Source organism: Scatophagus argus, chromosome 17 (genome assembly GCF_020382885.2).
Source record: "Scatophagus argus isolate fScaArg1 chromosome 17, fScaArg1.pri, whole genome shotgun sequence".
In the NCBI taxonomy this organism is placed as follows: Eukaryota; Metazoa; Chordata; class Actinopteri; family Scatophagidae; genus Scatophagus; species Scatophagus argus.
Genome location: NC_058509.1, coordinates 7,811,473 through 7,839,348, shown reverse-complemented (window position 1 = coordinate 7,839,348; position 27,876 = coordinate 7,811,473). Strand labels below are relative to the sequence as shown.

At 42.2% G+C, this 27,876-nt stretch overlaps 1 protein-coding gene across 2 annotated transcripts; it reads right to left on the bottom strand.

The window, feature by feature from the left end:
• Positions 1 to 1,326: 1,326 nt before the first annotated feature.
• On the bottom strand, positions 1,327 to 27,676 carry kmt2ba (lysine (K)-specific methyltransferase 2Ba). 2 transcript variants are annotated; one of them, XM_046417443.1, is made up of 36 exons: positions 27,271 to 27,676; positions 23,130 to 24,663; positions 22,573 to 22,739; positions 22,241 to 22,336; positions 21,688 to 21,844; positions 19,146 to 19,416; positions 18,935 to 18,996; positions 18,580 to 18,813; positions 17,833 to 17,942; positions 14,134 to 14,985; positions 13,590 to 13,703; positions 13,340 to 13,486; positions 12,641 to 12,733; positions 12,340 to 12,457; positions 12,029 to 12,139; positions 11,605 to 11,795; positions 11,347 to 11,448; positions 11,120 to 11,230; positions 10,800 to 10,876; positions 10,417 to 10,598; positions 10,057 to 10,145; positions 9,777 to 9,911; positions 9,309 to 9,467; positions 9,091 to 9,208; positions 8,880 to 8,958; positions 8,429 to 8,589; positions 8,034 to 8,192; positions 5,468 to 7,811; positions 5,103 to 5,225; positions 4,782 to 4,900; positions 4,465 to 4,590; positions 4,037 to 4,289; positions 3,788 to 3,898; positions 3,554 to 3,637; positions 3,325 to 3,454; positions 1,327 to 3,190 (listed from the first exon to the last, which is right to left on the bottom strand). In XM_046417443.1, exons 1-36 carry the CDS (start codon positions 27,571 to 27,573, stop codon positions 2,915 to 2,917), a joined length of 9,498 nt encoding a protein of 3,165 aa, XP_046273399.1. In that variant the 5' UTR covers positions 27,574 to 27,676; the 3' UTR covers positions 1,327 to 2,914. The 2 variants fall into 2 exon arrangements, with proteins under 2 accessions (XP_046273399.1, XP_046273400.1); XM_046417444.1 differs by having other exon boundaries at positions 14,134 to 14,238; positions 27,271 to 27,674.
• Between the last annotated feature and the right edge of the window lie 200 nt (positions 27,677 to 27,876).

Here is a 27,876-nt window from a genome sequence, read left to right as displayed (position 1 = left end):
ACATCTGTGGTGGCCTTCATGGTCCCAAATGTCTCAAGGTCAGGAAGCTAAAACGCAAAACCCGATTCTGGGAAAGAGCCATATGGCTGAAGGCAACAGCAAGACTTTGAATGATGTTCAAAGTAAGGCATAACACTCCTATGCCACTTAAGAAACTTCTTGCTGAACAGTGCTCTTTATTTGACAGTTACATAATCAGCAATTATGCAATTTCAAACCAGTAAGGTATAATATGCACAAGGGCAAATAGCTTTCATAGCTGAGATTTTACTGCCTGTCAGGATGGATATTGTTTTATCAAGATCAGCACAGGAACAGTTGTTCCTACAGTGGGAGTGTTTGTCCAGAAATTCAGTAGCTTACTTCAACTGTGGCTATGCCTCATGGGAGTCAGGTGTCACTGGTCTCATCTCAGCAGTGGGACTGAGGGAACATTCAAGACATTTCTCGGTAATCCATAGAAAACATGATAAGACTGTTCCACTAAACTAAACTGTCCAACCTGGGGGCCAGGAACTCTTCTACGGGACACAAGATGATTAAGCTAAACATTCATGCTTCAACTCCTTACAGCTCATGGACACATGCAGTCTATGATGAGGGGTCGTAAATTGGCTGTAATTGGTCACGTCAATCAGGTTTGAAACAAGTGGTGTAAATGATCATTTCTTGAAGCACTGATAGGTTAAATGCCTGCTCGTACTTTCCCTGTCTCAGTTTTTTAGTTCGACAATTTTAGAGGGCTAAAGAAATAAATCTGTGTATCTTAGAAAATAAAAGCACAGATTAGTATAAATGTTACTTCTTATTATTGGTTTCTTCTTCCCCCACCCTGACATTTACTCAAATATGGGGTGTGGGATTCCTTTATAGTACAAAAGTTTCTCAGGGTCAGGAAGGTGAAATGCAAAACCCTGTTCTGGGAAAGAGCCATATGGCTTAAGGCAACAGCAAGACCTTGAGAGATGTCAAAACTAAACTCCAGGGCCACTTAAGGGAGCTTCTGGTTGAACAGTGCTCTTGATTTAACAGTTATATAATCTGCAATTATGTAAGGCCTAATATGCAGGTACAAAAGCTATACATTCAGGTAAAAATTTAAAGTGACAATTTACTTGAATTTATTTAAAGTTTCCTCACTGGTTAAAAAACTAGCAAGACTAAGGTAAATATTTCAATTCCAACTTTTTATTGAACATAAATTAAAAAAAAACAAAACAAAACAAAGTAAGTAAAAAAATATTGAACAGGTTTAGAAATTATTTACACAACTATGTACAGATGAGGATCCATAGTGAGCCAATAAAAGTAACAAAGCTTTAAGTGTCAAATTCAGATATTTATCCAAAAACACAAAACATACATCCACTGCATTCAGCCTTCAAACTAAACTCTACGATCCTATCTACCTCCATTAGTTGGGTGTGGTTGCACATGGGAGGAAATGAGCACAAAACATGGTGGACACCTACTCCTACAAAACAATCGCAGGCATAATAGCAAGTCAGTTTTTAATAGTACTGATGTTATTTGTTTTAATACTATCAAGATGTAATGATTAAAGACTGAACAATGGAGGAAAGGAGGAAAGGAAGGAAGCAGTTTTTCAACAAATGTGTATATAAGTTAAATCTGCTTCATAACACCATTGAGGTAGTACACCTGTGAGACACAAAATAAAAATAAAAAAAACAAAACAAAACAAAACACGATGAGGGTGCAAAACAGCTGCAGAAAACAAGAAAAAAAGATTAATTTAAGATCATTACTCAGCAATAGCTTCAGTTCTATTAGCCAACCTTCACTTACAAACAGAAAGTTAAAACCTCAAACACATTTATTTTCCATCAGCTTATTGAATATACAGTTATTGTTCAAATATACAAAAATACAAAGATTTATAAGGGACAGAAAGCAGAGCGAGATCGCTGCATCAAGAAAACTCCCTCGTAGACCTTAAAATACACAAACAGCACAAATGAACAAACAAGGAGCAGACTGTAACAGTGGAATAAAAGCAATGAGATCACAGCATGTCTGCCGTCACAAATAAAAACAGGAAATTTCGACTGACTGACTGAGGCAAATGGTTTGGGTGACTATTAAAACTACATTTTGGGGTAAATGTCACCAGCACCTAAAATGTTGGGAGTCCCTGCACACAAGACCTGTGGTATCCAGAGTGAAGTTAAAATGTAGCTGCACTAAAATGAGCATGAGGTGCCTAGAGTCAAATGTGTTTATTTTGCTCTGAAATAAATGTCCTGTCTGCTGCCAGAGGAGGCTGAGCCAAACTAAGGTGGTAAATAAATTGTCATCCTTCTCTGTGACATTGTACTTACACAGAAACTCTGTAACCAGGATAATAATTATATTAAACCCCCCCTGTAGACAACAATAACTGAGATCAGGATATTTTAGTTCGTACTGTTTGTAGCTGGTAATAGTTGCCTCCCGACCATTGGCGAGCCCCAGGTCCAGCAGAGGCTACTGACAACAATGTACAACTGAAAGAACGTGTTGTATGAAACCATAAAACTGCACAAATACAAAAAGATGTGCAGTTTCATTGATTGAGCTGCAATTTTTAACAGGCTAATAATCCAACAGTCTGAAATCCCATAAATAGTATTCATCCCCAGCTTTGACATTATGGCTCTAATCTGGCTTCTGTGACTGTTGACAGCAGTTCACAGAACAGAAATGAACAAACGCGAGTTGTCCTTGATCAGCCTAGACATTAAGTTTCCAACAAAGTGAAGGCCATCAGTAGATCAGGTCTGTAGGTTATCAGCGACCTCACTCTTGTGGCTGTTAACTGTTGGCTTTATCAGTTCATCAAAGGTCCGTCTTCTGAATTCAAGCGAAGCATACAAGGTGCCCATTGGTACATGGTGCATGTCTATTGGTTGTTCTAATTCAGGAAGCGACGGCAGCGTCTCGCCCCACAGTTGCAGTGCAGCTTGTTTTCCTCATCCTCAATGGGGAACTTGTAGTCGTAGGTCAGTTCTTCTCCCCGGTAGATCTTCCTCAGGGCGAAGATGACAATGTGCTTGCGGCCGTCCACGTTGATGACGCGAGAATAGCAGTTCGGCTCGCAGGAGTGGTTGATGAAACGAGCTGCGTTGCCTTGCATGGTCGCATCCACCACGTCAAAGTCGTCGATGCGGAACATGTAGCAGCCGATGCCCTGATGGAGGGTAATCAAACAATTAATTTTTACCTCAAGGTTTTATTTCGCACTTTCAGGTATTCGTGCGCAGTTTAACAGAAATGCTCAAAGTACAGCAGTATAGTACAGCAGTGTATATTATAATTAGCAACCTTGCTGTCATAATATTTCTCCCGCTTGTCAGTCAGTACAGAGCGAATGACGGTTCCAGCATACTCGATCACCATCTCCCCAGCCTCGATGTTTCTTTTGCAGAAAAGGCCGCGACCGTGAATGTCAGATCTAAGAGGATTACAGAACAATTAAAAGCAGTTAATTTGAGCATACAAATGATTTTGGATTTAATAAGCCACTCGCTTTTCTTAGTTTTTTTGCCATTACCTGTAAACTCCTACTGCTTCTTTAGAGATTTTTTCCAGATGTCTGAATCTCATTGCCATGGGAAGCTCGCTGCTGGTGGCTCGTCTGTTAGAGGGACACACAGAAAAAGTGGTGTCAACATAGACATCTGCTAAATTAGCTCCTTTTAGAACTTTCAATTCCTGTTTGTAGTGGTTTGCAGTGAGTGAAACTTTTAAAGTTAGAGTAAAAAAATAACAACTTTGATGCCCTTACCTGGAAGATTTCAGTGGGAATTCATCCTCCTCTTCATCAAAAGGCCCTACTATGTCTGGGAGTTCTCTGTGCTGTGACGCCAGAAAGTTGAACATATCAAAAGTCGCTTTCCTAATTAAAGTAAGGGGATGAGAGAAAATACAGTGCAAGGTGTGTTTAAATCACTCACAAACAGACACAAAGAAGCATTTAAATAAGCATTTTCAAATTCTTAAAAACAGTCATGGCAAAAAGTAACTGCTTCGGTACCGTGTGTAGACTTCAGAACGGGCGCAGCCACTAGGATTGAGGGGAAGCTCTTCCTCGATGTCATCACAGCGGTGGAAGCGGAAGCGGTGGTGCTTGCAGTTTGCAGCACCCTGCAGTTGCTCCAGCAGGAAGATGACAGCATCGTGAACGACACCGAGCATCCGGGGGCCGCTCATCCCGCCAAGAGGCAGCTGCTTCAGGTGGAAGCCTGCGCGGGCTTCGAGAACGCCGTCAATCACTGCACGCCAGGCAACTGGGGAGTAAAGGTGATGAGGAAGGTGTTACAGCCTGGCAAAACCGCACACAAAAACTGCAGTTCTCTTCTGTCTGTTGTAAACCTTTACAAGTTTGAGTCTAAAAATGACATCTATCAAACAATTGTTACAAGTAAATAGTAAAAACAAGTCTAGTGAACAAGCAGCTCTTACCCTCAATGCTGTTAGCTTTAACACTGAAGCCATCATCGCTGGTGATTTCAAAACGCAGGTGTGGTTGGTTCATGTATGTTCTCTTTCTGTGTTTGGGGACAGGTGCTTCTTCTTCTGAGCTAAAACCTGTAGAATTAAACGAATAATAATTTCAAAAAAGAGTTAACCCAAAATAAAATCCCACCCAACATCTACACCTACCTAATAAGTTTTCATCTCAAAGGGTTAACAGGGCAAATGAGGAAAGAAGAGCAGCTTTTGCACTGGTAACAACTAATGGAGATCAAAATGGATAAACACACTGCTCAGTTACACACCTGAATAAGGGCCCCATTCAGAGAGGTCTCCATGGCGAGCGCTGAACCACATGTGTGTTTTACCCCGAATGTTACTGTTTATTTGTGCGTGTGTAGGAGGACTCTCAGCCCGAGGATGCCTGAGCAGAAAGTATGAACAAATAACATTTAGATGAACAAAAAGCTTGCATTTTCATAATAATATAATAAAAACAAATAGTTGTATGCAAACTACACTGTGCTGGGGTTTTCTACTCAGAAGTCACTGTAAACAAACTTTGTAATTGGTTCTGCGGTATAGCATTAAGGCTCTAAATGAGGATCCATTCAAGATGAAGTCACCTGGAGGGTGTATGAAGTGGTGGAGCCGTAATCCTCAACTGCTCAGGCTTCTCAGGTATGTTCTCCTGGTCCATGTCAAGAACATCCTTCATTGTTGGAGCTTTCATTCTCACACCACTTGGTCTGTCGGAAGAAAACAAGACACGGTAAACATTTCGCCAACTTACTGCTAAGAGTTTGAATATGTCACACTAATTAGCAATCTTCACTGGGGTTGTCAAAGTGTACCTATGGATTCACAACATGTAACTACACGTACACCTACAATTTGGCAGTTGTTTTATAATCTTATATTCCGATGTACATTGAAATTAACAAAACAATAGCAGAAGAATTAATTACAGAAGAATCAAATCTTTGAATACCTGGCTTCATTAACTTCATTCAGCTCATCTGAGGGATCACTCAAAAAGTCCATCTTGGATTTCTTCCTGGGGGGCCTTTCGGACACTGACGACACTCTCTTGACCCTCACCTGGTGGCGTGATGAGGCAGGTGACGGCTGCAGGTTTGGTTCACTGACAAAACCACTGGGAGCTTCGGAATGTACAGTTGGCGACTGATCAGAGTCCTCTGCATCCTGAAACTTGGCCGGTCTGCGATGTCTGGCCTTCGGTTTTTGAGTGTTACTGAGGATGATGGGTACTGTCTTTGGTGTGTCGCGATGGCTAGCCATGGCTCTGTCAATGATAGCCTGGGCTGTGCTTTGTCCAAGGTTGGAGAAAGATGCTTCAGGAACACTCTGCACACTGACAGGACTTGTGGGACCTGGAGTCTCGCTGCTTTTCACAGGCATCATTCTGACAATGATTTTTCTTTCAGGTGTGTGGTTACCGGCAGGTGGGGCATTTGTGGCAGAGGGGCTGGAACGAGGCTTTACTATGACACGAGGGACTGAGCGCTGAAACACATTACCACTGTGGAGGATCTTGGCGATTTGGCTTATTTTACTGTATGCAGGAGAATTTGCACTGAGTGACTGATAAGTGTTAGATCTCGGGTCTTTGATCAGAATCTGGCCTTGACGGTTGACCAGCAGGACTTGAGGTGCAGGAGTTGGGGGCAGGTGTGAGCTAGTGGCTGCAGTTTGATTCTGAATCACAACTTGCTGCTGACTTCCTGGCCTCGAGTTATCCAAGCGGATGGCGATGGCTCTGCCCCTTGTGGCACCAGGCTGAATAGGCAGAGCGTTCATCCCGTTGATCACAATGGGGGAGGTGACTGTGCGTGGAACTGCACAGAAAGTGGCAGCAGCAGGGGAAACTGATGCATTATTCACAGCCTGTGTAGGTCGAGGCGACAACGGCAGGTTGTGCTGTGGAAGACACGGTTTTGGCGATAAGCGTTTGAGGTTTGATGTTAGACGTTTTGCTTTTACAACAATGGTTTTCATTGGTGATGTGGGAGATTTTTTGGTTTCCTGCTCTGGAGAGTAGTCCGGGTCTTTCAAATCATCTTTAAATGTTCCAAGTGAGTCGGTCGACGAGCTACTTTCATCTTTATCATCAAATTCATTGCTGTTTGGGTACACTACAGGAACATCTTCAGCAGAAAAAACATCCTGTTGTGCAGCTGAACCCAAAAACACCTCGTTGTGAGATGTTGGTGTTTCAGAGCTCATCTGGACCTCTTCCTCCTGAACTAATATGTCATCGTTAGCGTAATCTGATTCAAGAATTTCAGGTGGTGGAGGAATTTCCTCAAACTCTGGCTCGGCTGTTCTTTGTTCAACCCCTGACTTTGAGAAGGGGTAGATTGACTCCAGTCTCTTTAGAGCAACAGTCAATTGTTTAGTAGGTGTGTTATGGTTGGTGTGAATCTTGACCTTTCCCTTTTCTCCTATTGTATCCTGAGCTTCATCATCGGCTGCGTCACTTTCATCGCTCTCCGACCCACCGTCTGCTCCATCCAACTGTGAGATCGACTGTGTTGAAGAGAGCTGACCTGAGGCGTCTGAGCTGCTTGCTGCTTCACACACCACTGTACGTGAAAACTTAAAGTAATGACTTGAGTCTTCATCTTCGGAGTTATTCTCCTGATTATCGTCTTGAATTTCCACTTCTGGCACTACACCTTCCACATCTCCTCTCCCGCCTTGTGCTCCACAGTGAAGTGCCACATTCTCAGTGAGCAGGGCCTCGTCAAAGTCAAGCTTCGCACTGAGCATGGAGGCCACTGCAACCTCTGTGTCAGTGTCAAACACAGTATACGGCAGCTCCTGGGACATCAGGTGGGCTACTTCCTCCTCCAGGTTATCTGGGGCTAGTGAGATCCCATTGGTTGTGGCCACTGCCGCATCTTCTGCCTCAGACGATGCTAAGAAGTCTTGGGGAACCTCTGCAGAAACAGGAGTGGTGATTTTGAAGTTTTGCCTCCCTCTGGGGGAGTGAGTGATGGCTCCCTGCCGAGGCGACAGCCCTGCAGACATGCTGGAGTTGGATCTCGGTGGGGAGCTCCAAACTGGTGATGTTGAGTTCTGTCGTGACAAAAGAGGCGATGCTGATCCCAAGTTTGATGATCTTGGAGGAGAGCCGAACAGCGCACATCTGGAGTGCACAGTGCCACCAGAGCGTAGGGTCATCGGTAGAGATGGGTCGCTGTCTGTTGGCGAGGAACTGCGCCGACTTCTTGATGAGAGCCTGCGAGGCCGACGGGTGTCCTCCAGGTCCCTCAATGTCAGGATGTGATGTGATTTAGGAGGAGCGGTCCCTGAAAGAAGGCAACAGCAGAATGAAGAAGAGGAAACTATGCAAATTTATGGGGTCTAATTCAAGACTACAGCAAGATGTGACAATTTGAACACTTAAAACAGAGAAAACACAGTGAGGCTACCTTTAAAAACACACACATACCTAGTGTGTGTGTGCGTGTGCTTTCATATATGTCACATAACTTAATTATTTAAAAAAGATTTCATCATCAACTATTTACCTGGAGATGGAAGAGGTCGAGATGATCCTCCTGCTGGCCTCCTGGTCTGTGTGTAACCAGGACTTTTGCATCCAGGTGTGTTGTGCTGTTTAGAGTTGGGTGATGGGGTGGTGGACGTTATTGGGCTAGATGAGGAGCTTAAACGATCCGGGGACATATCTGGCAAAGAAGAAAAGCTGTCAAATGAAGTCCACTTACAGCGCAAGTAATCAGACAATACTGCTGGATATACTAGCAGACTAGACTAGACTAGACTTCTGCGGTTTACACTGCAAACCTCTTCTTAAAAAGTTATATGTTAGCGCTGTATGTATAGCAAAAACATTTCTTTTAGCACTTGCTAAAGTGAACAAGTCAGCTGGGCGTTCAATAAAACACAGAAAGTTCCTGCTGACCTCTGTGGTGGCTGGGACTGTGGACTATGGTGTGATTCTCTTCTTGGTCCCACTGCGGATCGTGTTCCTCACCAGGGAGAGGCGTGCTCACTTCTGTCACCTTACAGGTGTACTTGCAGCGTCTGCGAGGGTCTATAGTGCTCCAATACAATCGCGAACATCTGAAGAAGGAAGGGAAGAAGAATACGTTCCCATAAACAAATACATTTTGTGAACAATAATAACACTCACATCGGTACCAAAGTTCCAAAAAGACTCATGGATGATGTGCAACAAAGGATCTGGGTTTTTAGTCACAAACATACAGAATTTTAAATGAAAGCAACAAACACAAACATCATTTAAGAAAGACACATATAAGAAAATTTTTGATTCTGCTTGGAACGTTTTATGAGAGCTACAATCTACAGTCAGCAAGAGCAGCAGTTGTAAAAGGACAAAGATTACTTACTGATAGCCGACAGGATACAACATCCTTCCATTTGATGACAGCTCTGACAAAACACCAAGTTTCTGAATCTGCAGAGAGCCTGGAAAAGCAAGAAAGGAAAGATAATCTGTTTCAGCACACTAAATCTATTAAGATATGTCAGTATCACTTCATCCCTGTACAGGAGTCAAACTGCTCAAACTAACAACAGACAACGGACAGATATTCTTACCTATGGTCATGTTTATGGATTCTGGCTCTAGGCCTGTGAGGAACTTTCTTCTGAGATTGATCCCCTCAAAATCCACATATACCCGCCGAGGGACTTCAAACCCTTTTCCAGAAACCATCTGGAAGGGTATGGGAAAATCATAAATTAATAAAAACGTAGGGAAAATGAACTGGAGGGAGGTGTGTGGGTAAGCTAAAATTGTAAAGCTTTGCTCATACCTTTGCACTGACAAGATCCCTGTGTTTATAGCAGTACACCTTCCTGTCCTGCTGAAACACACAGTTCTGGGCACGAGCGCACATGAAGTGAAAATTACTCTGGCAGGTTGAAAGACAGCAGCCTACAGTGGCTCCTGACTGCCCGCAGCGATCACAGCGCTGGAGAAGAAAGGAAAAAAACACGTTAATTACCTTAACACAGATTTGCCACAGAGTTACATAACTTGTGCTGACTGCAATCCTTAAACACCGAGAGCCAGAACAAAAAATAAACAGCTAAAAAAAGAGACAAGCTACTAGAAACACGATCACCATTTATTTCCTGACTAGCACAGCACCCATTCGACACATGCCTTTCAAGAACAAAGTTCAATTAATACTGAATGTTTCACCGATCCAAACAGTACTTGAGACATTTGGAGGACATACACACACGGAGAGATTTCTAGGTTTGTAATTATATCTTACCAAGTGGCGCCCCCTAGAGACAGCACTGTGCACTTGCAAAAGAGCACTATTCTCTTCATACACCTCTGCAGACCAAAGGCAGCAGTTAACATGAGCCCACTCATTCTGCCCCATGTACAACAGCCGTCCTGCATCCTACAGGATGAAAACAGATTCACATCACTTATCAAGCAGTAAAGAGAGGCTGTTTGCATTTTCTAAGATGACATGCAAACAAAGAAATAGAGCTGCATTTATCAGTTGCAGCCCTTGTGATTAATAAATATCCAACTAAACTCACTCTGGGAGCAAAGTCTCCATACTGCTGGCACAGAGTGCATTGCCTCATATCTTCAGCCTTGGTACATTCCAGATCATCCATTATATCACCTGTGAAGGAAAAGGAGAACCAGATGAACACATTTATTTTATGCCTGAGAGTGCAAAAATAATGGAAGATACACCAACAAGGCTGAGTGGATGATTATTATCTGTTTGATATGGTATACGATAATAAAAATTCCGAAATGTGAAGACGAAAATAGATATTTCTTAGATTCACAAGTTCACTTTACTTCTACTTCACCAGAATTTTTAATCTAGAAACCTCTGACATTTCTTAGCATACACGATACTGAACACGTTGCAATAGCTTCCATACCATGTGAATACTGAGGGAGGCCGTGCAGTACACCAGGCTGCTGCATAGTGACTAAAGATAACAGACAGTCAGTTTTCCCTGTCTGGGGGGCCCTGGACTCCCTGGGCTGGTATGTCCTTTCCAGCCACTGTGCATAGCTGTGCTCCTTAGATGGTGGGAGAACCGCCTCAGGGAGCATACCACTATAGAGTGAAGGAAGTGAGGGGAGGGTTAGGGAAGACATTTGAGACAACTCTCCATTAATTACATTGTCCTGAGTGACACTTTTATTAGTTATTTAAATTGCAGTTCACCAGACTAAACACTCACCTAAAGCTAAAACTATGCAAACATACACAGTGAGAGAATTATGTTTTGTTCAAGGCACTTGGTAAGAAATTTACCTTGGAAATTCCTCAGAGAAGGAGTTCCACTTTTTCAGAAAGTGTGCAGGAAACCAGCTGAAAACCTGCTCAATCAGCTGTGAGAAAAACAACATTCAAGTAAGCTGAAGAGGCAAACGCTGGAAAACTGTTAGTCTGTCTTTGTCTGTTTTTCTAATGACTCAGCTTCACATCCCAGCTGGTCAGACTAGAGGAACTCAGCATGAAAACAGAAACTGAAGGGGGGAAAAAAAGTAGATCTCCACTGTAACTCAATTAAATCTGGGTCTCTAAAAATAAACAAAAAACTGTGGGAGATTTGGGAGGGAAGGGAGGCTCACTTTCACATAGCGCGCTCTGGCCTGACTGGTCGGTCTCTCATGCTCAGGGAGAAGTTCCTCCTCCTTCAGCCACTTCCTCATCACAGAGGTGACATCCGCATGGAAGGCTTTCTGAGAGAGGGAGAAGAGAAAGAAAAGGCATCTCATAAGAGCTGGATTCAGAGCAAGAAAAGAACATTCAACAAAACAGATTTCATCACTATTTTCATGTGGTAACAGTTACTCACTATTGAGGTGTAACCGTCCGCCTCAAATTTACGCTCCACAGACTGCAGATCGCAGACCGGTTGCTGTTTCCTGACGAAATGTGTGGTGTTTGTTTCCTGACACTGAAATACGAAAACAGTTTAAATAAAAGGAGACATTTGGCAATCTGATAGACATGACCAAGAACAACAATTAATTTACATTTGAAATAGAACATTTTAACAGCATATTTGTGTTTTTAGCAGCGTTCAAGTCTAGACTTCTCAGGTAGTTCTTACCGCTTTACAGATAAGGAGGTGCTGTGTGGTGTCATCGGAGAGGAGGTCAGTGAGCACCTCCTCAAGCCCAGCTAACAGCCTGCTCTGTAGCTTCTCCTTCAAGCTGCTGTGTTCAGTTCGGTTCTTACTGCAAGGCTGACAGGTGAATGACACTTCTTCTGGTAGGTTTAACAGCAACCCAAAAAGCTCGTCTGTGATGACAAACAGACACACAAGAGGAATTAAGTAATTAAGATGTGGTTGGGATTAGGCCATGCACCCTTGTCTCTTCTTTTACATACAATAGTGTGTAAAACGTGACTCTCTCTCTAATTATAAATATCATAATCTTCCATGTGCTCTCACATAATATGGAAAACAGCCTAAATCTAACTGAACGTAGAAACTGACTGTAATGTAAACTCCGGATCACTTCGTTACTCACCTGAAAGTCCTTCACATGTGTAATGAATCCAGTGGCTGCATGAGGAACACTGAATCATCTGCGTGTGTTTCTTGTCGCCATAGCACTTGTGGCAGATGGTGCAGAAATTACCTGATGTGAATACAAATCATTTATCAGTCACATTATCCACTTCCAGTGCCACAGATTTGAACTATGAACACATGCTGTGCACACAAGGCCATGTCATCCTTCAGGGTATCGCTGGAATTGTTTTGTTAACATATCTGGGAGGTTTAGGACCAATGACCAATGTACATACTGAGCTTGTACAAACGTCTCAGAGGTCTTACCTTTGTTGTGAAGAAGAGTGCAATCGGGACAGAGATCCTCCTCATGATTCCAAGCCAAGTCCCAAGTCTTTCCAGGAGTCACGCCACAGCTTTTACAACGAATACAGGTCATGCATACCTACACAAACACAACAACGTCAGAAAACAGCCAACACATGAAGCCTGAGGAGGGTTCATACAAGGCATGAACAGATGATGTACAGTGTGATGTCATTCTTGAAATTTCTGCATAATATTATTTCAGCTGGGTTCCTTAGACAAGGCAAGGAGATTCTGATACGTTTTCATGATATTAACTTACCCAAGGTATGCTGCAGTTTATGGGTTTAGGGTACGTTGGTCCCAAGCAGGCAGGGTGGTAAGAGGTTTGGCATCTCCTGCACTGCAACACAGGCTAGAAAGGAAAAAACACAGGGTTCATTAATCATGGGTCTGGGCTCAACTATCTCACATTCGCAAACATTCCAGCAAAGATTTTTAATATCTACAATACAACATCTTAAGACAAAAAAAAGTATTACAAATAGATGATAAAGGTGATCAATTTAACGTGTGTGTGTGTGTGCTAAAACAGAACAGAAAATGTTCAAAAAGATAAGTACAAAAGGATGAACTGACAGCATGCATGTACTACTTGCAATTAAATAAATTATTTAAAAATCTCTTATTCGTATTACTTGTGTGATTGTGACTGTAAGCGGATATAAAAGGACAGGTTAACAAATTTTCAGGTCTGTTTTGGAAACATTAACTTTAGAAGATATCCTCTTGATTGTCTAATTCAGACAACTGAGGCACTATAGAAGCATCAAATAAATGTTAGAAAAGACAGACAGCACATTTGTAAGGGCCTGTATGAACAGGAAGAATGTTTACAGCAAGTAAATCCTGCCATGTTCATATGGGCACCTGACTTATGTTTTAAGAAGGACCTGAACAATTGTGAACCTATACTAAAACATTTAGGAAACTTTTCTGGTTGTGAAGCTGTGCTCCAAACCTTTGTGTTCTTGCTTCGCCGGCCGCACACATGACAAAATTTGCAGCGCCTGCAACACCAGTCCTTTTTGTACTCCTCCATGGGGCGCTCCTCTGGTGAGAGGCAGAAACTGTGGAAAGGCTCACAGCAGATCTGGCAGAATATCATCTGATGGAAGAAAAGTATATTAATTATAAAATGTCAACAAACAGAAACACTTTCCATACGCCAGACTATTTGGGCTTTGGTAAAGAGCTGAATGCTGAACTACCTCGTGTCGTCCTTTACTAGCACAGAGCAGGCAGACAGGCTGTGGTGTGGTAGGGACAGACGTGAGGACACTGAGGCCGCCCATTAGCCATACATTCTGTACAGCACAGTCCTCCTGGTAGACACAAGGCGAGTTCAGAAAAGCAAAAGGAAAAGTGATCAGTTTCCTCTTAGGTACTTTTAAGATGTAAGGGTTCACTAACATCACATATGAAAATGAGCAACTTAATAATGATCCCATAACAACCAGTAGTAGTATGGCTGATCTTCAACAGGCTCCAATAGCAAATATCAAGTTTCCTTTTTTGCCTTATTCTAATCATTTGGTGGTACTCACACTGCAGGACTTAAAGCACACTATAGTCTTACTGAAATTAGGACACCTATTAATGATTCTTTAATTTTGGGGCTGTGCATCTCACAAAAAACAGTCGGAATCAGCAGAAATGTGTTTTTCTTTCCCGTTAATTCATGGTCAATTTCATAAACACCCCAGTCAGCAGTAATATAAAGATGTCCCCAAACACTAATGCAAAAAAACTCACTTTGAAGTCCACGCGGATCTTGTACTTGTTCTGCAACAGGCCCTTTTGGGGAAATCCATTAGTTAACCCCGTCAGGGTGTTCAATGATGCACACTCTGCAGGATTCTGGGAACGAAGGACATAGTGTGTGTCAGTTGTTGGACAGTTTTGCACCACTGTCCCTTTAACAGAATCATTCTTCTCCTCCTCCTCTTCAGGCCGATTCCCTCGTCTGTCCTCCTGCTCCACTGGCGTACCCTCCTGAAACTCTGTTTGTGGACCGACAGTCTGATGAAGCACTTGCGCAGTTTTGTGCACAGTTTTATCTTTGTTAGCTTCATTTGGCTCAGTCAAAATATCTGGATTCTGCACCTCAGAGTCTGAATGTCCCCGAGAACACAAGTTTGACAAAACTTCTGCCGGAGATGGGTGCAGTGTGGACAGGGTGTGCTGTTGACGTGATGATATGGATATGTGTTTGTGCAAATGCAAGGCTGATTGTACCACAGACTCGGGCAATCGGTGCAAACGTAACAGCAGGGTTTTCTTTGGAGAGTCTTTTATGGGATGTGGAGAAAGTAGGGAAACAGGACTCTTTACAGATTCTACAGGAGACTTTGTTGTTGAATGTAACGAATGTGAAACAGCAGGCTTTATCAAAAGCCGGGACAATAATAGATGTGACTCTACAGTGCACGGATCCAGACACTGGCATGACTGCACTGGAATATAATGAGCAGACTGCAGGATATAGTCGGGAAGACGGTGTAAGCGAATTTGTGGCTGCTGCTGCAGCTTCGGCATTGGGCTCCTGGATGGGCTGGTTTCTGGTAAAGTTTCTCTGGGCTCCGTCTCCTCCATGTTCTCCTGTTCCTGTGGAGGAGGGGACTGCCTAAGCCAACCAGCACGATGGGTTCCAAAGTTACACTGACACTAGTGACATGCAGAGGAGGCGACCGGCGACAGCCAAAGTGACAGAAAAGAGGAGGAAGTCTGTGATTTTGAGAATAATGTGTTAGCCAGGAATAAGAATTGAGAAAGGATAAAGAAAATTTAGCAAATGCATTTAGCAGAAGAGACACACACAGAGGAAAAGGTAAATTAAGTATGCATAAGTCCAGTTCAAAGATAGCTACATAAACAAAACAACTAGCTGACGACACTTACCCAGAACATAAGCTACTTATTAACAGTAACAAATAATGTTAAGTTTAGTGCCTTGATAAAAGGCTGATATCACTGATGTGTAAGCTGTCTAATGCAAGCACCCCGTGAGAATGAAAAATTTACAAAAATCATCAATTATAGAATCACACCTCCCTGTCACTACATCTGGAAATGCATATGAGAGGTTAGAGCAGTGTAGAATAAATGTTACCCCGATTTTGCTCCTGCAACACAAAATGCCAGATTTGTCTTTTGCAACATGCAGTGTGCTGTTTCTGCTTCTATTTATTTATTTCTGAAAGACTGCGAGAATATCTACTGAATAAGAGTCCTGTGTTCTTTATTTATAAATAATAAATCAACTCTCACATTTCCAGACAGCAGTCAAAATGTCAAGCTACTCAAACTTCTAGTTGAAATTTGAAACACATGCACATACAGTGTGTTAAGTACATGCAGCTTTTCATTATATGTGAATTTCCAAAGGTCCATGTGTGGTTACATCCATGCAGGTACGCAGGTGCATATATGCATGTTGTTTTATATACCACCATTTCCTAAACAGTAGGTTTCAAGTGATAATCTGTAAGGGGTCAATTGTTTTATTTTTTTTGAAGGGTATAAGTTTGCACCCACCAGGGCCAGAGTCTACAAACACGTCTGTTTTTTTAATTCGAAAGTCGAAATAACCTACATGTATATATTTAATTATTTAGGATTTACTTTGATTTAGGTGTCCGCCATCCTTTTTCTAATTAAGTCAAACATTGTTCACTTCTTTTCTCTGTCAGAGCTCTGGGCTGCAGTAGGAGGTTGGAAGAAAGATGACAGCTTCCTGGTTGCGGGTAGTCCTGCTGAGCTCCGGCTGTCTGTTCATCCACCTCCACCTTGTTGCCAACAGCGCCAGTAATTTATTTTCGTCTGTCAGATTTCTCTTTCTCCAAACTACTATTATGATAGGAGTCAACCTCTAGTGGGCACTGTGGGCAAATCAACAGCTAACAAAGCGGTAAACCACCTGCATGTCACTTTCTTTACAGTGTCACATATATACACCACATTGTGCTGATTATGTTTACTTGCTTCCTGCATACTCTTGTTTTGAAATATGACAGCTTCATCTGTTGCTGATATTTTTTGGCTGGAGGAGGAAGAAGGAATCATTGGCAACGACACAAACCAATGAGTAATATATCAGTGAGGAGCAGCACGGAGTTGCCATGACCTCAGACGGTGAAGATTCAAATTTTACGCTGTGCACAATGCATTGCTTAACAAAACCAGCATTTATAACTCGCTACTGACAAACACAGAAGGGGAGAGAACCAAGTAGCATCTAAACATACATATAACGGAAGCAGAACACTCAAGCAATGCAGATTCAAAAGGTCAAAAAGAAAAAAAAAAAAAGAGGAAGCTAGAATCATGCGCAGCTACGGTAAGCAAATTCAAGATGAAGCAAAGACCTTTCCCAGGGCATGAGCAAAGTATTTCAAATTCACCAGTTTACTTGACTAGAACAAGTGGAAGCACAGAAGCAAAGAGTCAGGCAGCCCGGCCAAGGTTTATAATTAATTTTAAGATTAAGTTATGACAAATCACAACAGCCCTGTCAACACTGAAATTAGTGGCAGTAGAAAGCAATGGTGAAGTTACTGATCAGTTATACTGATGATCAAAGTATCTCAAGCTCCTCCCTACCGACAAGCTTATACAATTATCATTAGTTAGGTTCAACACACTCCCACTGAATTATTTTTTAGTATTATCGTTACCAGTTTAAAGTGGTGCTACTTCTTACTTACGAAAAATATCATTTTTCAGTCAATACGTCATGTCATTGTGATTGTTATTTGGCCAATTTAAAGCTCACACATACAGGATGAGGTAATTTCTTTCTCTGTGATTGAACTTTATTTTTTTTAGGATTTTTAGAATTAAGATATAGACGACATCACTGAACCTGGAGTCTGGACAGCCGTGGAGAACATAACAAGTCGGTAAAAAACTTCACCATCAACTGAAACAGAAACTAAACTGAGTGTATGTTGTGCTTTTAATAAATAAAGAAAAACTGGCTCCATTTTGTCATGAACAGCTTAATTCATGTATAGTTTAGAAAGCATGAGGATAAATACATGCAAGGTGTTTAACATGAAGAGGAAACTTACAAGTCAGAAACAGAAGATAAGCAAGGTTGAATTTGAAAGATGTTATTAGAATCTCTCATTCCGACAAAGATGAATAAAGTAAAATTACAAAAAAAAATGTAAGTGAGATGCAGACCTGGGCTAAGTTTTACTTGGAAATATGTCAGTTACTCGCTTAATTTAAAGAGTCAAATTTGTTCATAATAAAACAAAAACAAACAAACAAACACACACACATTTGTACTGTACTATACTGTACTGTACATTTTTAAACACCACAGGTATGGAAATTTAACATACTACCAATACGAGCAAAGCACATTTTCCAAAAGCACAACTTGGCCCAGGTTTGATTCAGTGACATACTGGAGGGCAAGGTCGGAACTTTAGGGAAGGTTTTTACCTTATAAGCTCGGGGTCTGCCACCGGTTCCTCTGGAGAATGGCCGGCGTTGCTTCACCACCTCAGCCGGCAGGTTGTCTGGCTGTGGTTCACCATCTTGAGGAGCAAGATCTCAAAAGAAGAAGATAAACAGATCTAAGACACAATTCTGATTCTACAAGAGCCTCACAGCACCGTTCACTTCCAAGTAAAGTTTTTAGTTTTTTTTTATTATGTGGTCTACTTTCAGGTAAGACAAAATCACAACTAATTTCATGTAAAATCTTTTCAATACTAATTTGACAACCAGTGAAGTGAAGTTTGCTCATCAGAGTGCCTATACAGCCTGTGAAAACAAATATTATGTCTTGCGCTGCTTTGTGCAAAGCCCTTTTTAATTCCCTGTTTAATTTTAACCCTTCATTTTAACCAAATTTATGTCACATTTACACGGTGACTACAACCAGTAAAAGCTGCAGATGAAGGAGAAATAATTTCACAAGCCTGCACCACATTGTCTACTTTTTAAGCCAAATATCTGTTGAAGATAAAAAATTTGCTGGAACCACAGCTGGAAAGTGGCGGATACTGAGCAGCTATTTACTGCATAGCTGATCCTGACAGTTGTTATCTGTTTTATGTCAGGAATCTAAAAATTTCTGATGCACTCCCTGCAAGAAAGCTCTGACATTAACAAAAGACATCTTCAAGGCCCAATTTAAAAAAAGGGATACAGTGTCTTTGAGCCAAAAAACAAAACTTTACTTACCTTCTTTGCTGGCAGCAGCTACACTTGGCTTGACTGTTGATTTGTCCTCTAGTTCTTCTCCCTCTTCTTCAGATTCAGACTTCAGCAGGCTGCTGTAGGAGCGTGGTGTGATGTTACGCAGGGACTGTTTCCTGACTCCTGTCGACACTGAGGACGATCCCTCGCCTTCCTCTCCGAAGCTCCAGTTTGCATCATCACTGCCCGCCACCGAGCCCGAGAGCCGCCTCGCCTGGACTGAGAAAACGGAGCCTCATGATTAATTTTGTAAACAAGCCAGTATGCTGCTGAATATCTTGTTTCTGCTAATTTGAAGAATTCATCAACTAGCAGGAGCATCATCTAATTAGAGACATACCTTTCAATGGTTTGATGATGCGCTCAATCTTCCCTTTCTCAATCCGCTCACACTTCTTAAATCTGTGGAAGAAGGCAGAGAAGAATGTAATTCTATGTCCACAGGAAAGTGCATGTGGAGACATGTATGAATATGTTTAGCAGTAAGAGTCATCTTGCAAGCCTGTCTCCATAAACTCAACAATCTGAATTTGTGATTAGTTTCAACTTACACGCAACACTGCCGCTTGGTGTTGGGCCCCCCGAACTTTGGCTTATCGAGGCAGTTGATACACTTTGCGCAGTCCTCCTCTATCAAACAGCCTTTGCACCGTCCACAGCGGCGGGAGCGGACTCCCCCTCGCGCATACCGACTCAGGATCTTCCTTCTTCTGAACCTACGGCCTTTCCCCCTCCCCCTCCTGCGCCGCTGGATGTGCTCCTGAGAGACAACCCACTGAGCCCTGCCCTGATCAGTGACGTCATCATCATCATCTGCCACATCTGGAGGCGAGAAACAGACAGGATGGGTAAAAGAGCCACAAACGTTGCATTTCAATCATCATAAGGTGTATGTCGTGTGGGGCGACATATTTGGATGCCAGAACTTCAGTCTGAAGGATACCTGACAGTTCTAACTGTAGTGACTGAAGGTGCTTATATACTTATTTACTGGCCTTTTGTCCAACAAGCAAGCCCGGTTTCTACAGCTACTGTGGCTAATAATGGCTGCCTGAACTGTTGGAAATCTAAGAGTCACTCAAGAATAAAGTTAGGTGCCTGGACGTCTTTGTGAAATGCACTGCTGGTGGAAATTCTCCTGCCTGACCTTTTTGGATTTGAAAACAACTAGAAAAAGATTCGAAAGTTAATTCCCTTGAGAACATATTACACACACAACCCCCCCCCCCCAGCTGGCACAAAGCGACTTTAGACTGAAAATAATAACTGATTAGTTAACTGTAAGGCTGTTTACACCTGGCATTAGCATGCACCTTGGGGGATCGGATCACAAACGGACAGCTCTAAGTGTTATCGGTTCACATGTGGCATTGCAATGCATCTCCAGTGACCACTCGTGATCAGATGTGTTGTAGTGTCATTTTGCAATTACTTTGGAAAGGATGTCAACAGAGTAGGCGGACCTAAAGCGCGGCCAAGGACACATTCATGTAAACACTGCTTAAAAGATGTGGTCATATGCAGCCCAGACCCCCTCTGAACATGGTCTCAGTGATCTGATCTGATCATTCACACCTGTACTTAAAGCTGTCGGCTTGTGATCAGATCATCCAGAATGGATGCTAATGCCAGGTGTAAATGGGGTCTTGGAGGTAGTGACTGTCAAAATTTTAATTGAATAATGCAGGTTGTGTAAGGATCTGTTTTCCCAACAGAACTAAATGTGTTCATTTGTCAAACAGCACTTCCTCACCTCATACTGAGTGATGCTCACTCGACCAGTGTTGGGTATAGCTTTCCAACAGCGGTGGCTAATCTGTGTGTGACAAAAGATATTTTTGCTGGCAAATATTTTAGTTACAACTACATTGAGCTAACAAAGCAGTAATTTCCCTTTTTTAAATTTTTTTGCTCAGCAGGTTCTGTTTTCTAAAAGCTTTCACAAAGTGCTCTTTTACAAAAGAGATTTTTTTTCTTCTGGTTGTGTGTTTGCAACTGCAGAAGCTCAATTATGCCAGTTTGAAAAAGAATATTTTAGCTGGTGAATGTCTTCATTATAATGCACTAGCAGAGCAGCTTTGCCAAACAAAAATTGGCAGAAATTAATTGGGGTCTGGGCAAAGCTAATGAAGCATTTTCGAGACATTGGAATAAAAAAAAAGTAACCTACCTGAGAACTCAGTTATATACAATATCTAGTTGATATATATAAATATGTATATATATATTTGACAAGCAATCTGAAAATGATGTAGTAATCTTATCTATTCCAGGGTGGCAAAAATCATACAGTAGCAACAGTTGCTGCTGGATGTGGGAACGTAAGCTTCTGAACTAACCCAAGAAAACTTTTTACCTTTTTAATGCCACAATGGATGCAATGACCATCAACCAAAACAATAATTTCCAATAATAAAACCATAACTACAATAAATCCACACTAGCCCATTATGAGTTAATGAGCCTCCCCGCTTCTATAGTTAACAGTAACACATTAATGCCTAGACACAGAAACAAAAATACTAAAGACTTAAAAGTCTTCAATATTTTCTGTCAATAAAAGATTTCCATCAAAGGGAAGGGTCCCTCCTTTGCGTTACGTGTCAGTTTCTGGAAATGAATAAGAATCCTGACAAGGACGAATGAGTTCAACACTGAATAAATGCATTATGCACAACTGATCAGTGTCAATTTACTTCCTTCATGCCATCATAAACATTGACTGCATTGCCTTCATTCCTGTATGTACCAGTTTACTTTGCTGGTCCAAAGGAAAGGGGACACACATTTACATGCGATTTACCATACCAACCATACCAAAATTATAAAGAAATAAGTGTATACTACATACATTACATGGGACATTTGTACAGTTTATATTCCAGCAGTGGCTTAGGATTGTGCACACATTGAGTTAAGTTAATTCTTAATAATTTACTTGTTCATGATGTAATACTTGACAATGTTGCTTGTTAAACCTAAATTGGAATCATTGCACATACACAGTGCAACGCAAAATGCACCAAGGTGCTCATCCAAACAGAGATCATTTCTGCATTCTGCTTAAGAACAACACATGCAGATGCACCGTACCTTCTGCTGTGGGAGAAAAGGTGATGCCCTCTCTCTCATGAAGTGGGAGGGCGCTCAGCCTGGGAATATCATCTGGCACCATGGCACGAGGCTGCCCCAAAGCCACTGCAGCTGCCCGACAGACATGTTTGATCCTCGGACCGCCCAGCGGCTGCTCCTACACGCAAACATAAAATGAGATGTATAATCTTAAAAAGATTAAAAGGCATGTTAAAGTGCAAGGGATAAAAACAAAACTTTAATAATGACAAAACATATTTGTTGTATCTTTCATCACTGACTGCTGTGTAACTCATTTATTTTTACACTGCTCCACAATCTCTTTCCTTATATGTGGATACAGCAGCTACTACTGCTGTTTTCTCACTGCTTTAGTGTTTTTCTTTCATCATGGACTCTTCTGGCCCAACAGCCTTACACTGTATGTTTTACTCTTGTACGGAGTACACACACATGAACCAGGTAAGCACCAAAACACAGGTGATTACAACAGTGAACTGATGCAGTACTGAATTCAACACAGAAATGCACGTTTTCAAGTTAAAAGTATTACCTGAGGACTGGCATCTTTGGGAGAAACGGCAATTCTCCTCCTTCTCCTCCTCCTTACAGTCATTGGTAGTTGCACTCGAGATTCCCTGGACCCCAGCTGTTGGTTCAGACAAAGATGTAAAACAAGGGTTTTATGTAAGTGGTACTATAGCATCATTATGTTATCTATTAACAACAAATTCTCATTTTGATAGCCTGACAACAAACGTTTAGCATTTCCCCCTGAAAAAGATGACGTTAACGACTAATTGATAATCAAATCGAGTAACTGGTTCACCAAATTATTTCAACTATTGATATTATAGAAGATTTGGAACTATTGGCAATTCCTACCTGTGACAACTTGAGCTGCTTCTGCTGATCAATCTTGATGAGCTGGACTTTGGCTTTCTTCAGCAGGTGAAGCATTGTCTTATTGGCTCCACTGAGGCCAATTCGATGGCTTGGTCCACTGACATCCAATGGCTCTTGACTCTCCCCAGTCATGATTCCTTCTTCATCTGTACAAAACAGCATAAATGTAGCAACTCGTTTGAGATGATGTACAACCAAACACCTTGAAATCATTGAGGCACCTATTGAAAAGACACCTATGAACCTGACCCATTGAATATGGCTAAAACATGTTAGACATTGCATAAATAAAGAGTCAACCAAAGGCTGAAGTCCATGCTGACTTGAAAACCCTATTGTTTGCAGTTTAACCTGAACTCAAATGTGTAGTCCAACAAAGTATAATAATATCTCACTATTCCAGGAGAGTTACTGTAAAAGACACACATTGGAGATACAGATACGAGCCATACAATAACAGAATTGTAAAAACCCAGCTAAAATGAAGTAGTAAGAGCTTGGTAAGTAATTACACAAAAGAAAGAAACAATTCTTACTATTGTTGCCTGTATCTTGCAATGGCACACATGCAGGCGATTCCACATCTGTGTTCACCACCACAGCTAGTTTCCTCACAACACCAGGAGAGTCCATCTCCTCCATCATTAGCTTTGACTTCCGCCTCTTCTTGACCTGAGAAGTCAAACTGTCACCACGATGTGTTTGATACTCCTCGGTGTCTGGATCCCCTTTCTTTTTCTCTGCCAGTTTCAAGGTCAGTTTCTTCAGGTTCTTGTAGATCTCTAGGTGGCTTGTGCTTGGACTGGGCTTTGGTGACAACTTTTTTGCTACTGATGGACTGTCAACCACAGACATAGAGTCACTGCTTGACTGCAGCGAGTTGTCATCATAACTTGGCTCGAGACACGACAGACTTGGTTTTCCGTCCTCCCTCTGTTGACTTTTCAGCCAAGTGGACAGCGGACCCCTTGGAAAAGGAATAATTTCTTCATCCAAAAACCTCTTTGGAACTTTAATAACACGGGAGGACCGTGCACTTACAGCAGTGGAGCTGTTTGAGCTCTGCTGGACTTGTTCGGAAAACGAGCTTGGCTCACCCACTGATGGAGTGATATCCTGACCTTGCGGCTGCTGCCCATTTCCATCCGGTGTTGGTGTGGCTGGAAAGGGCTCTGGTAAATAGGTGTAAAAAACACGCTTAGTGCGATTCCGACCTATTTTTGGACGTTTAATGATGGGAGCATTTTTTGGTATCTTTCGCCTGTGCCCAAACAAAGATTTGCGTGCTCTTCTATGTGTTTTTTTCACAGACGAATCTGTGGGTTTACACTCGAGGGGCATTGCTGCCTCCTCTCCACTATGGGCACCAGCCTCAGCTCCAGCCTCTGGAGAGGCACCCATACCCTTGGACATTCTCTTTCTTTGCCGTTTGTGAAAGGATGTGGGCGACAAAGCAACAGCCTGAGATGTGCGTCTGGTGTTCCCAATTCGGAAACCCCTCATGCGTTTCACAGGTCTCTGTGGCAGGGATTGGTCTATATCCGAGTCCTCTGACACCTCTCCTCGTTCTTTCACCTTGGAAGCTTTTCTTGTACCCTTGACTGCTGCCAGAGTGCCCAGTTCCTGATCTTGCTTGCTGCCACCATCTGAGGTAATGGATGTTTGGCTTTGAGTGCTGCCTGAGTCTGCTGATTTTCCTGCTTTCTCTGAAAAGCTGGCTGATCTTGTACTACTCTGTCTACCTGAGGCCTGCCCATCTGTACGTTTGGCTTTTGCAGTGAGAGGTACCTGCTTGCTATGCGCTTTCTTTACCATTGTAGGTACTTCTTTGTCTTTCAATGGGCTGTCTTTTACAACATGGCCTTCTTTAGGGACCCTTGGTACAATTTTCCCAATAAGAGCTGGTTTTTGGGTCTTGGGTATAATTTTCCCAATGAAAGGCTTTGGTTCCAGAGAAGAGTCTGAAGCCTGGGGAGACTTTGCTTGGCTGAGTAAGGATGACTGTGGAACAGTGCCAGAAGTTTTCTGTTGACGAACTCTTGTGGTCCCAAATCCAGCAAAATCTTCCTCCTGGAGAAAAACACAACTACAGCTGTTAAATGGCTATCCTATAAGATTTGGACACGTTGAAATGTAGATCTGTATGTATTCTGTAAATCACCTGCCACAGAACAAAAGCACATAGCACTTCCATGATATATGTAGCTCAGCCAAATTAGACATATAGAATATTTTAAATATGCAACTTTTCCATAATATAGAGAACATATGTCAATGTGGTAGTGAAAACAATTAACTGCTTTGTCTGCCCAGTATTGTCCTTCAAACAATTAAACAATGATAATGAATGGGCTCAGCAGGTGCTCAGGTTTCTGTGTGTGTGTGTGAGTGTGTTTCTGTGTGTTGGGGGGGGTGTCCCTGCCAGAAAGAATTCACCTTCTTATTTCACATTTCAACCAAGCCACTCCATGCTTTATGCAACTCAAATTGGGAAAAAAAGAAGAAGAAAACACAATGTCTTTCCAATAAAGAATTTCTCAAAAATTTCTGAGCTCATCACCAAATTGATAGGAATTAGCCCTGTTGAAAACATGGTTCAGATTTAGCAAAGCTCTCCAGTCTTACTCCAGTGTTGCATCAGTATAGTGCTGAGGCACAGAATGAGGCAGATTTTGGTTTCAATCTATGAGTCAGCTATAAGAAATAAATCAGTCGATGCTCGACCTGTGCACCATCTTTCTGCATATGTCTAATTTTTTTATGAGACATACAGCAATATTTCATTACACCCAAGGAATGGTGAATTTAAAAAAGCATTTTCACCTAATTCTCCCTTAATAGAGTGATATGTTTAGTCAATAAAGTACTGAAAATATAAATTCAACCATCCAGGTTCCACAAAAGTTTAATGGAGCACAGTCAGCCTCCAGCATCTTCTCATTCAGGCACCTGACTACCTCCAATGCAAAGATGCATCCTGCAGCAAATCAAAAGCACACTTCAACTTGACATCCAATTACTCAAATCCATCTTCATTCACAAGATAACAACTATGTAGATTTGTCAGCGATGAAACTCCCCTGATGACTATTCACAGAAAGCACTGCAGAGTACGAGTGCATGTGGCACTAAGGGACATGCGGTACCCTTGTTGGGCCGTACCCACAAGCTTATAGGTCATGTGATTCTGTTACAGTCCACTCTAAAGGGATTTCATCAGTGAGGTCCGACTGATGTGAGGCGCTAAAGCCCCTGCTCTGGAGATTAAATAACATGATTAGATCCAATTTGGCATTATATCATTATATCACCATCCTGCCTGTCTGCGGCTAAAAGGAGACCACCTTACAAATTGATGATATCTAAGACACTGGATGCTTCACAGTGTGGCAGATTCAAGTCTCTTGTTTGTTGTATAACATTTAAATCTCATTATGAATGACTCCAGCTCGACAGCACAGCTGGAGACAGACCATCTATAACCCATGGTCCAGCAAACCTCTCACAGTGTATGTGAAAAATAAGATAAAAAAGTGCCAGCCCACACTACTGTGTATTTTTCAGACTGTATTTCATGACTATTGTCGATGTTGAATATTAAACTAAACTACAATAAAATGTCAGGATGTCATAACACATTCACTGACATTACTCCAGTACTGTTAAGATTTCATCCTCAGTGATCCTGGGCCCTCTGATACTGTCAATCAAAAGGTCTTTATTTCAAGCATGTAAGACCCATCATACTTTGCAGTAATTTGTCATTTGTATCAAAGTTTATGCAAGCAACATAATTCTGCTGGGACAACATTTATTGCTGCATGCAGACAATTACCAGAAAGAACTGAAAAAGCTTTGATTCTCCCCTTCCCTAACCTTTACACCAGTGAAAATAATAAACGGGAGCCGTGCATGATGGGAGTGATGAATGTTTGTAAACAAAGACAGCACAAAATTGTGTTTTAGAAAGGTGCTGGACAAGATTTGCCAGTACATGGTCGAATTTAAGTTATTGACTTGTAGCATCTACATAACGTTTCCTTTCCCGTTGTATGATGACGTTTAAAACACCGAGCAGTCAGCTGACGGCTCCAGCGTGGAGAGTTTGAGCCACAAGTTAGCAGCAGCAACGTCTTAATTACGACAAGATTAGCAGTTTGTGGATGTCAGCACAACGTGGGAAGTTCAAGTCAACAAAACGCATCAAGGAACGAAAAAACTAAGACATCTACCGGTTTCCACAACAAAACACATCCACGAATGTTATCATAGCGCCAAACTTTCCGCCTAATGCTGTATTCATGCAAACAAACAGCTGAGCAGATACTGATCGCTGCAAGTTAGGGCTGCTGCAATATACAGCATTTATACGGTAAATTCAAACGAAACAATGGATTACTAATATCTGTGGAAGCAGTTAGACTCGAAATATTCGCGCATTTGAAATATATCTTTGCAGGAAGACGGCTAACTACAATGTCTGTTAAGGGGGTTGGTGTTTGCAAGGTAATTTGCCTCTAACCAACATTAGCTCTACGTTAGCTTCAACACTTATAAGTTAAGTAACAAATAAACAGTTTAAAATGCCATTCTTTTCAACGAAATGGCCTTCAAGTATCCCATGAGGCGTACTATTAACCATCTAACTGGTATGCTACAACTAGTTAGCTCATTCACCTCCTCACTGTTGCTGGAGTCGAATCCCACATCTTTCTGCCGGCTGTGCTTCTCCGCCACCCCGAGCAGGCGCAGCAGGAACGGATCCTCGCTCAACGCCAGGCCGATGTTTACGGGCCTTGGCCCTCCGGCAGCCAGGTCCCCGTCGTCCGAGCCCAACCTTCCGCGTCTGGTACGTTTTTCCGACCGCAGCCTGCTGCGAGCCGTGCACGGCCGGCCCGGAAAACGAGCTCGGGCAACCCCTTGGATGCTCAAACCCGCGACGGTAGCGGGAGATGATAATCCACCTCCCGATGCCGCCATTATTTACTACAACAACACGGACGGCGCGCTGGCAAAGGGTGACAGCAGCGATATGAGAGGCAAGATGGACTGCGCCGATGCAAAGGCGCGAGATAGAAAAGGGCCACAGATGCATCATGGGAAAACGAACTTCTCCTACCCAGGGCGCCCTTCTTTCGAGACACTGAGCGACGTCGCGTGTGTAGAACCGCTTTTCAATGTTAATGTTAATTCTTGTGTAAGAACTGAAAATTGTTACATTATTATAATGCCAATGGTGGAGGATAACTTACTAAGTAAAAGCAGCAACACACAAATGTAAAA

What these genes read in the sequence shown, in the direction of transcription:
- kmt2ba (XM_046417443.1), bottom strand. Translation starts at nt 27,573, where the DNA reads ATGGCGGCATCGGGAGGTGGATTATCATCTCCCGCTACCGTCGCGGGT. An exon ending in ACCAAGCGGCAGTGTTGCGT is followed by an intron (nt 18,997 to 19,145) that starts GTAAGTTGAAAC and finishes CTTCTTCCACAG; the next exon opens with ATTTAAGAAGTGTGAGCGGA. An exon ending in TAAACTGCAGCATACCTTGG is followed by an intron (nt 12,458 to 12,640) that starts GTAAGTTAATAT and finishes GTGTTTGTGTAG; the next exon opens with GTATGCATGACCTGTATTCG.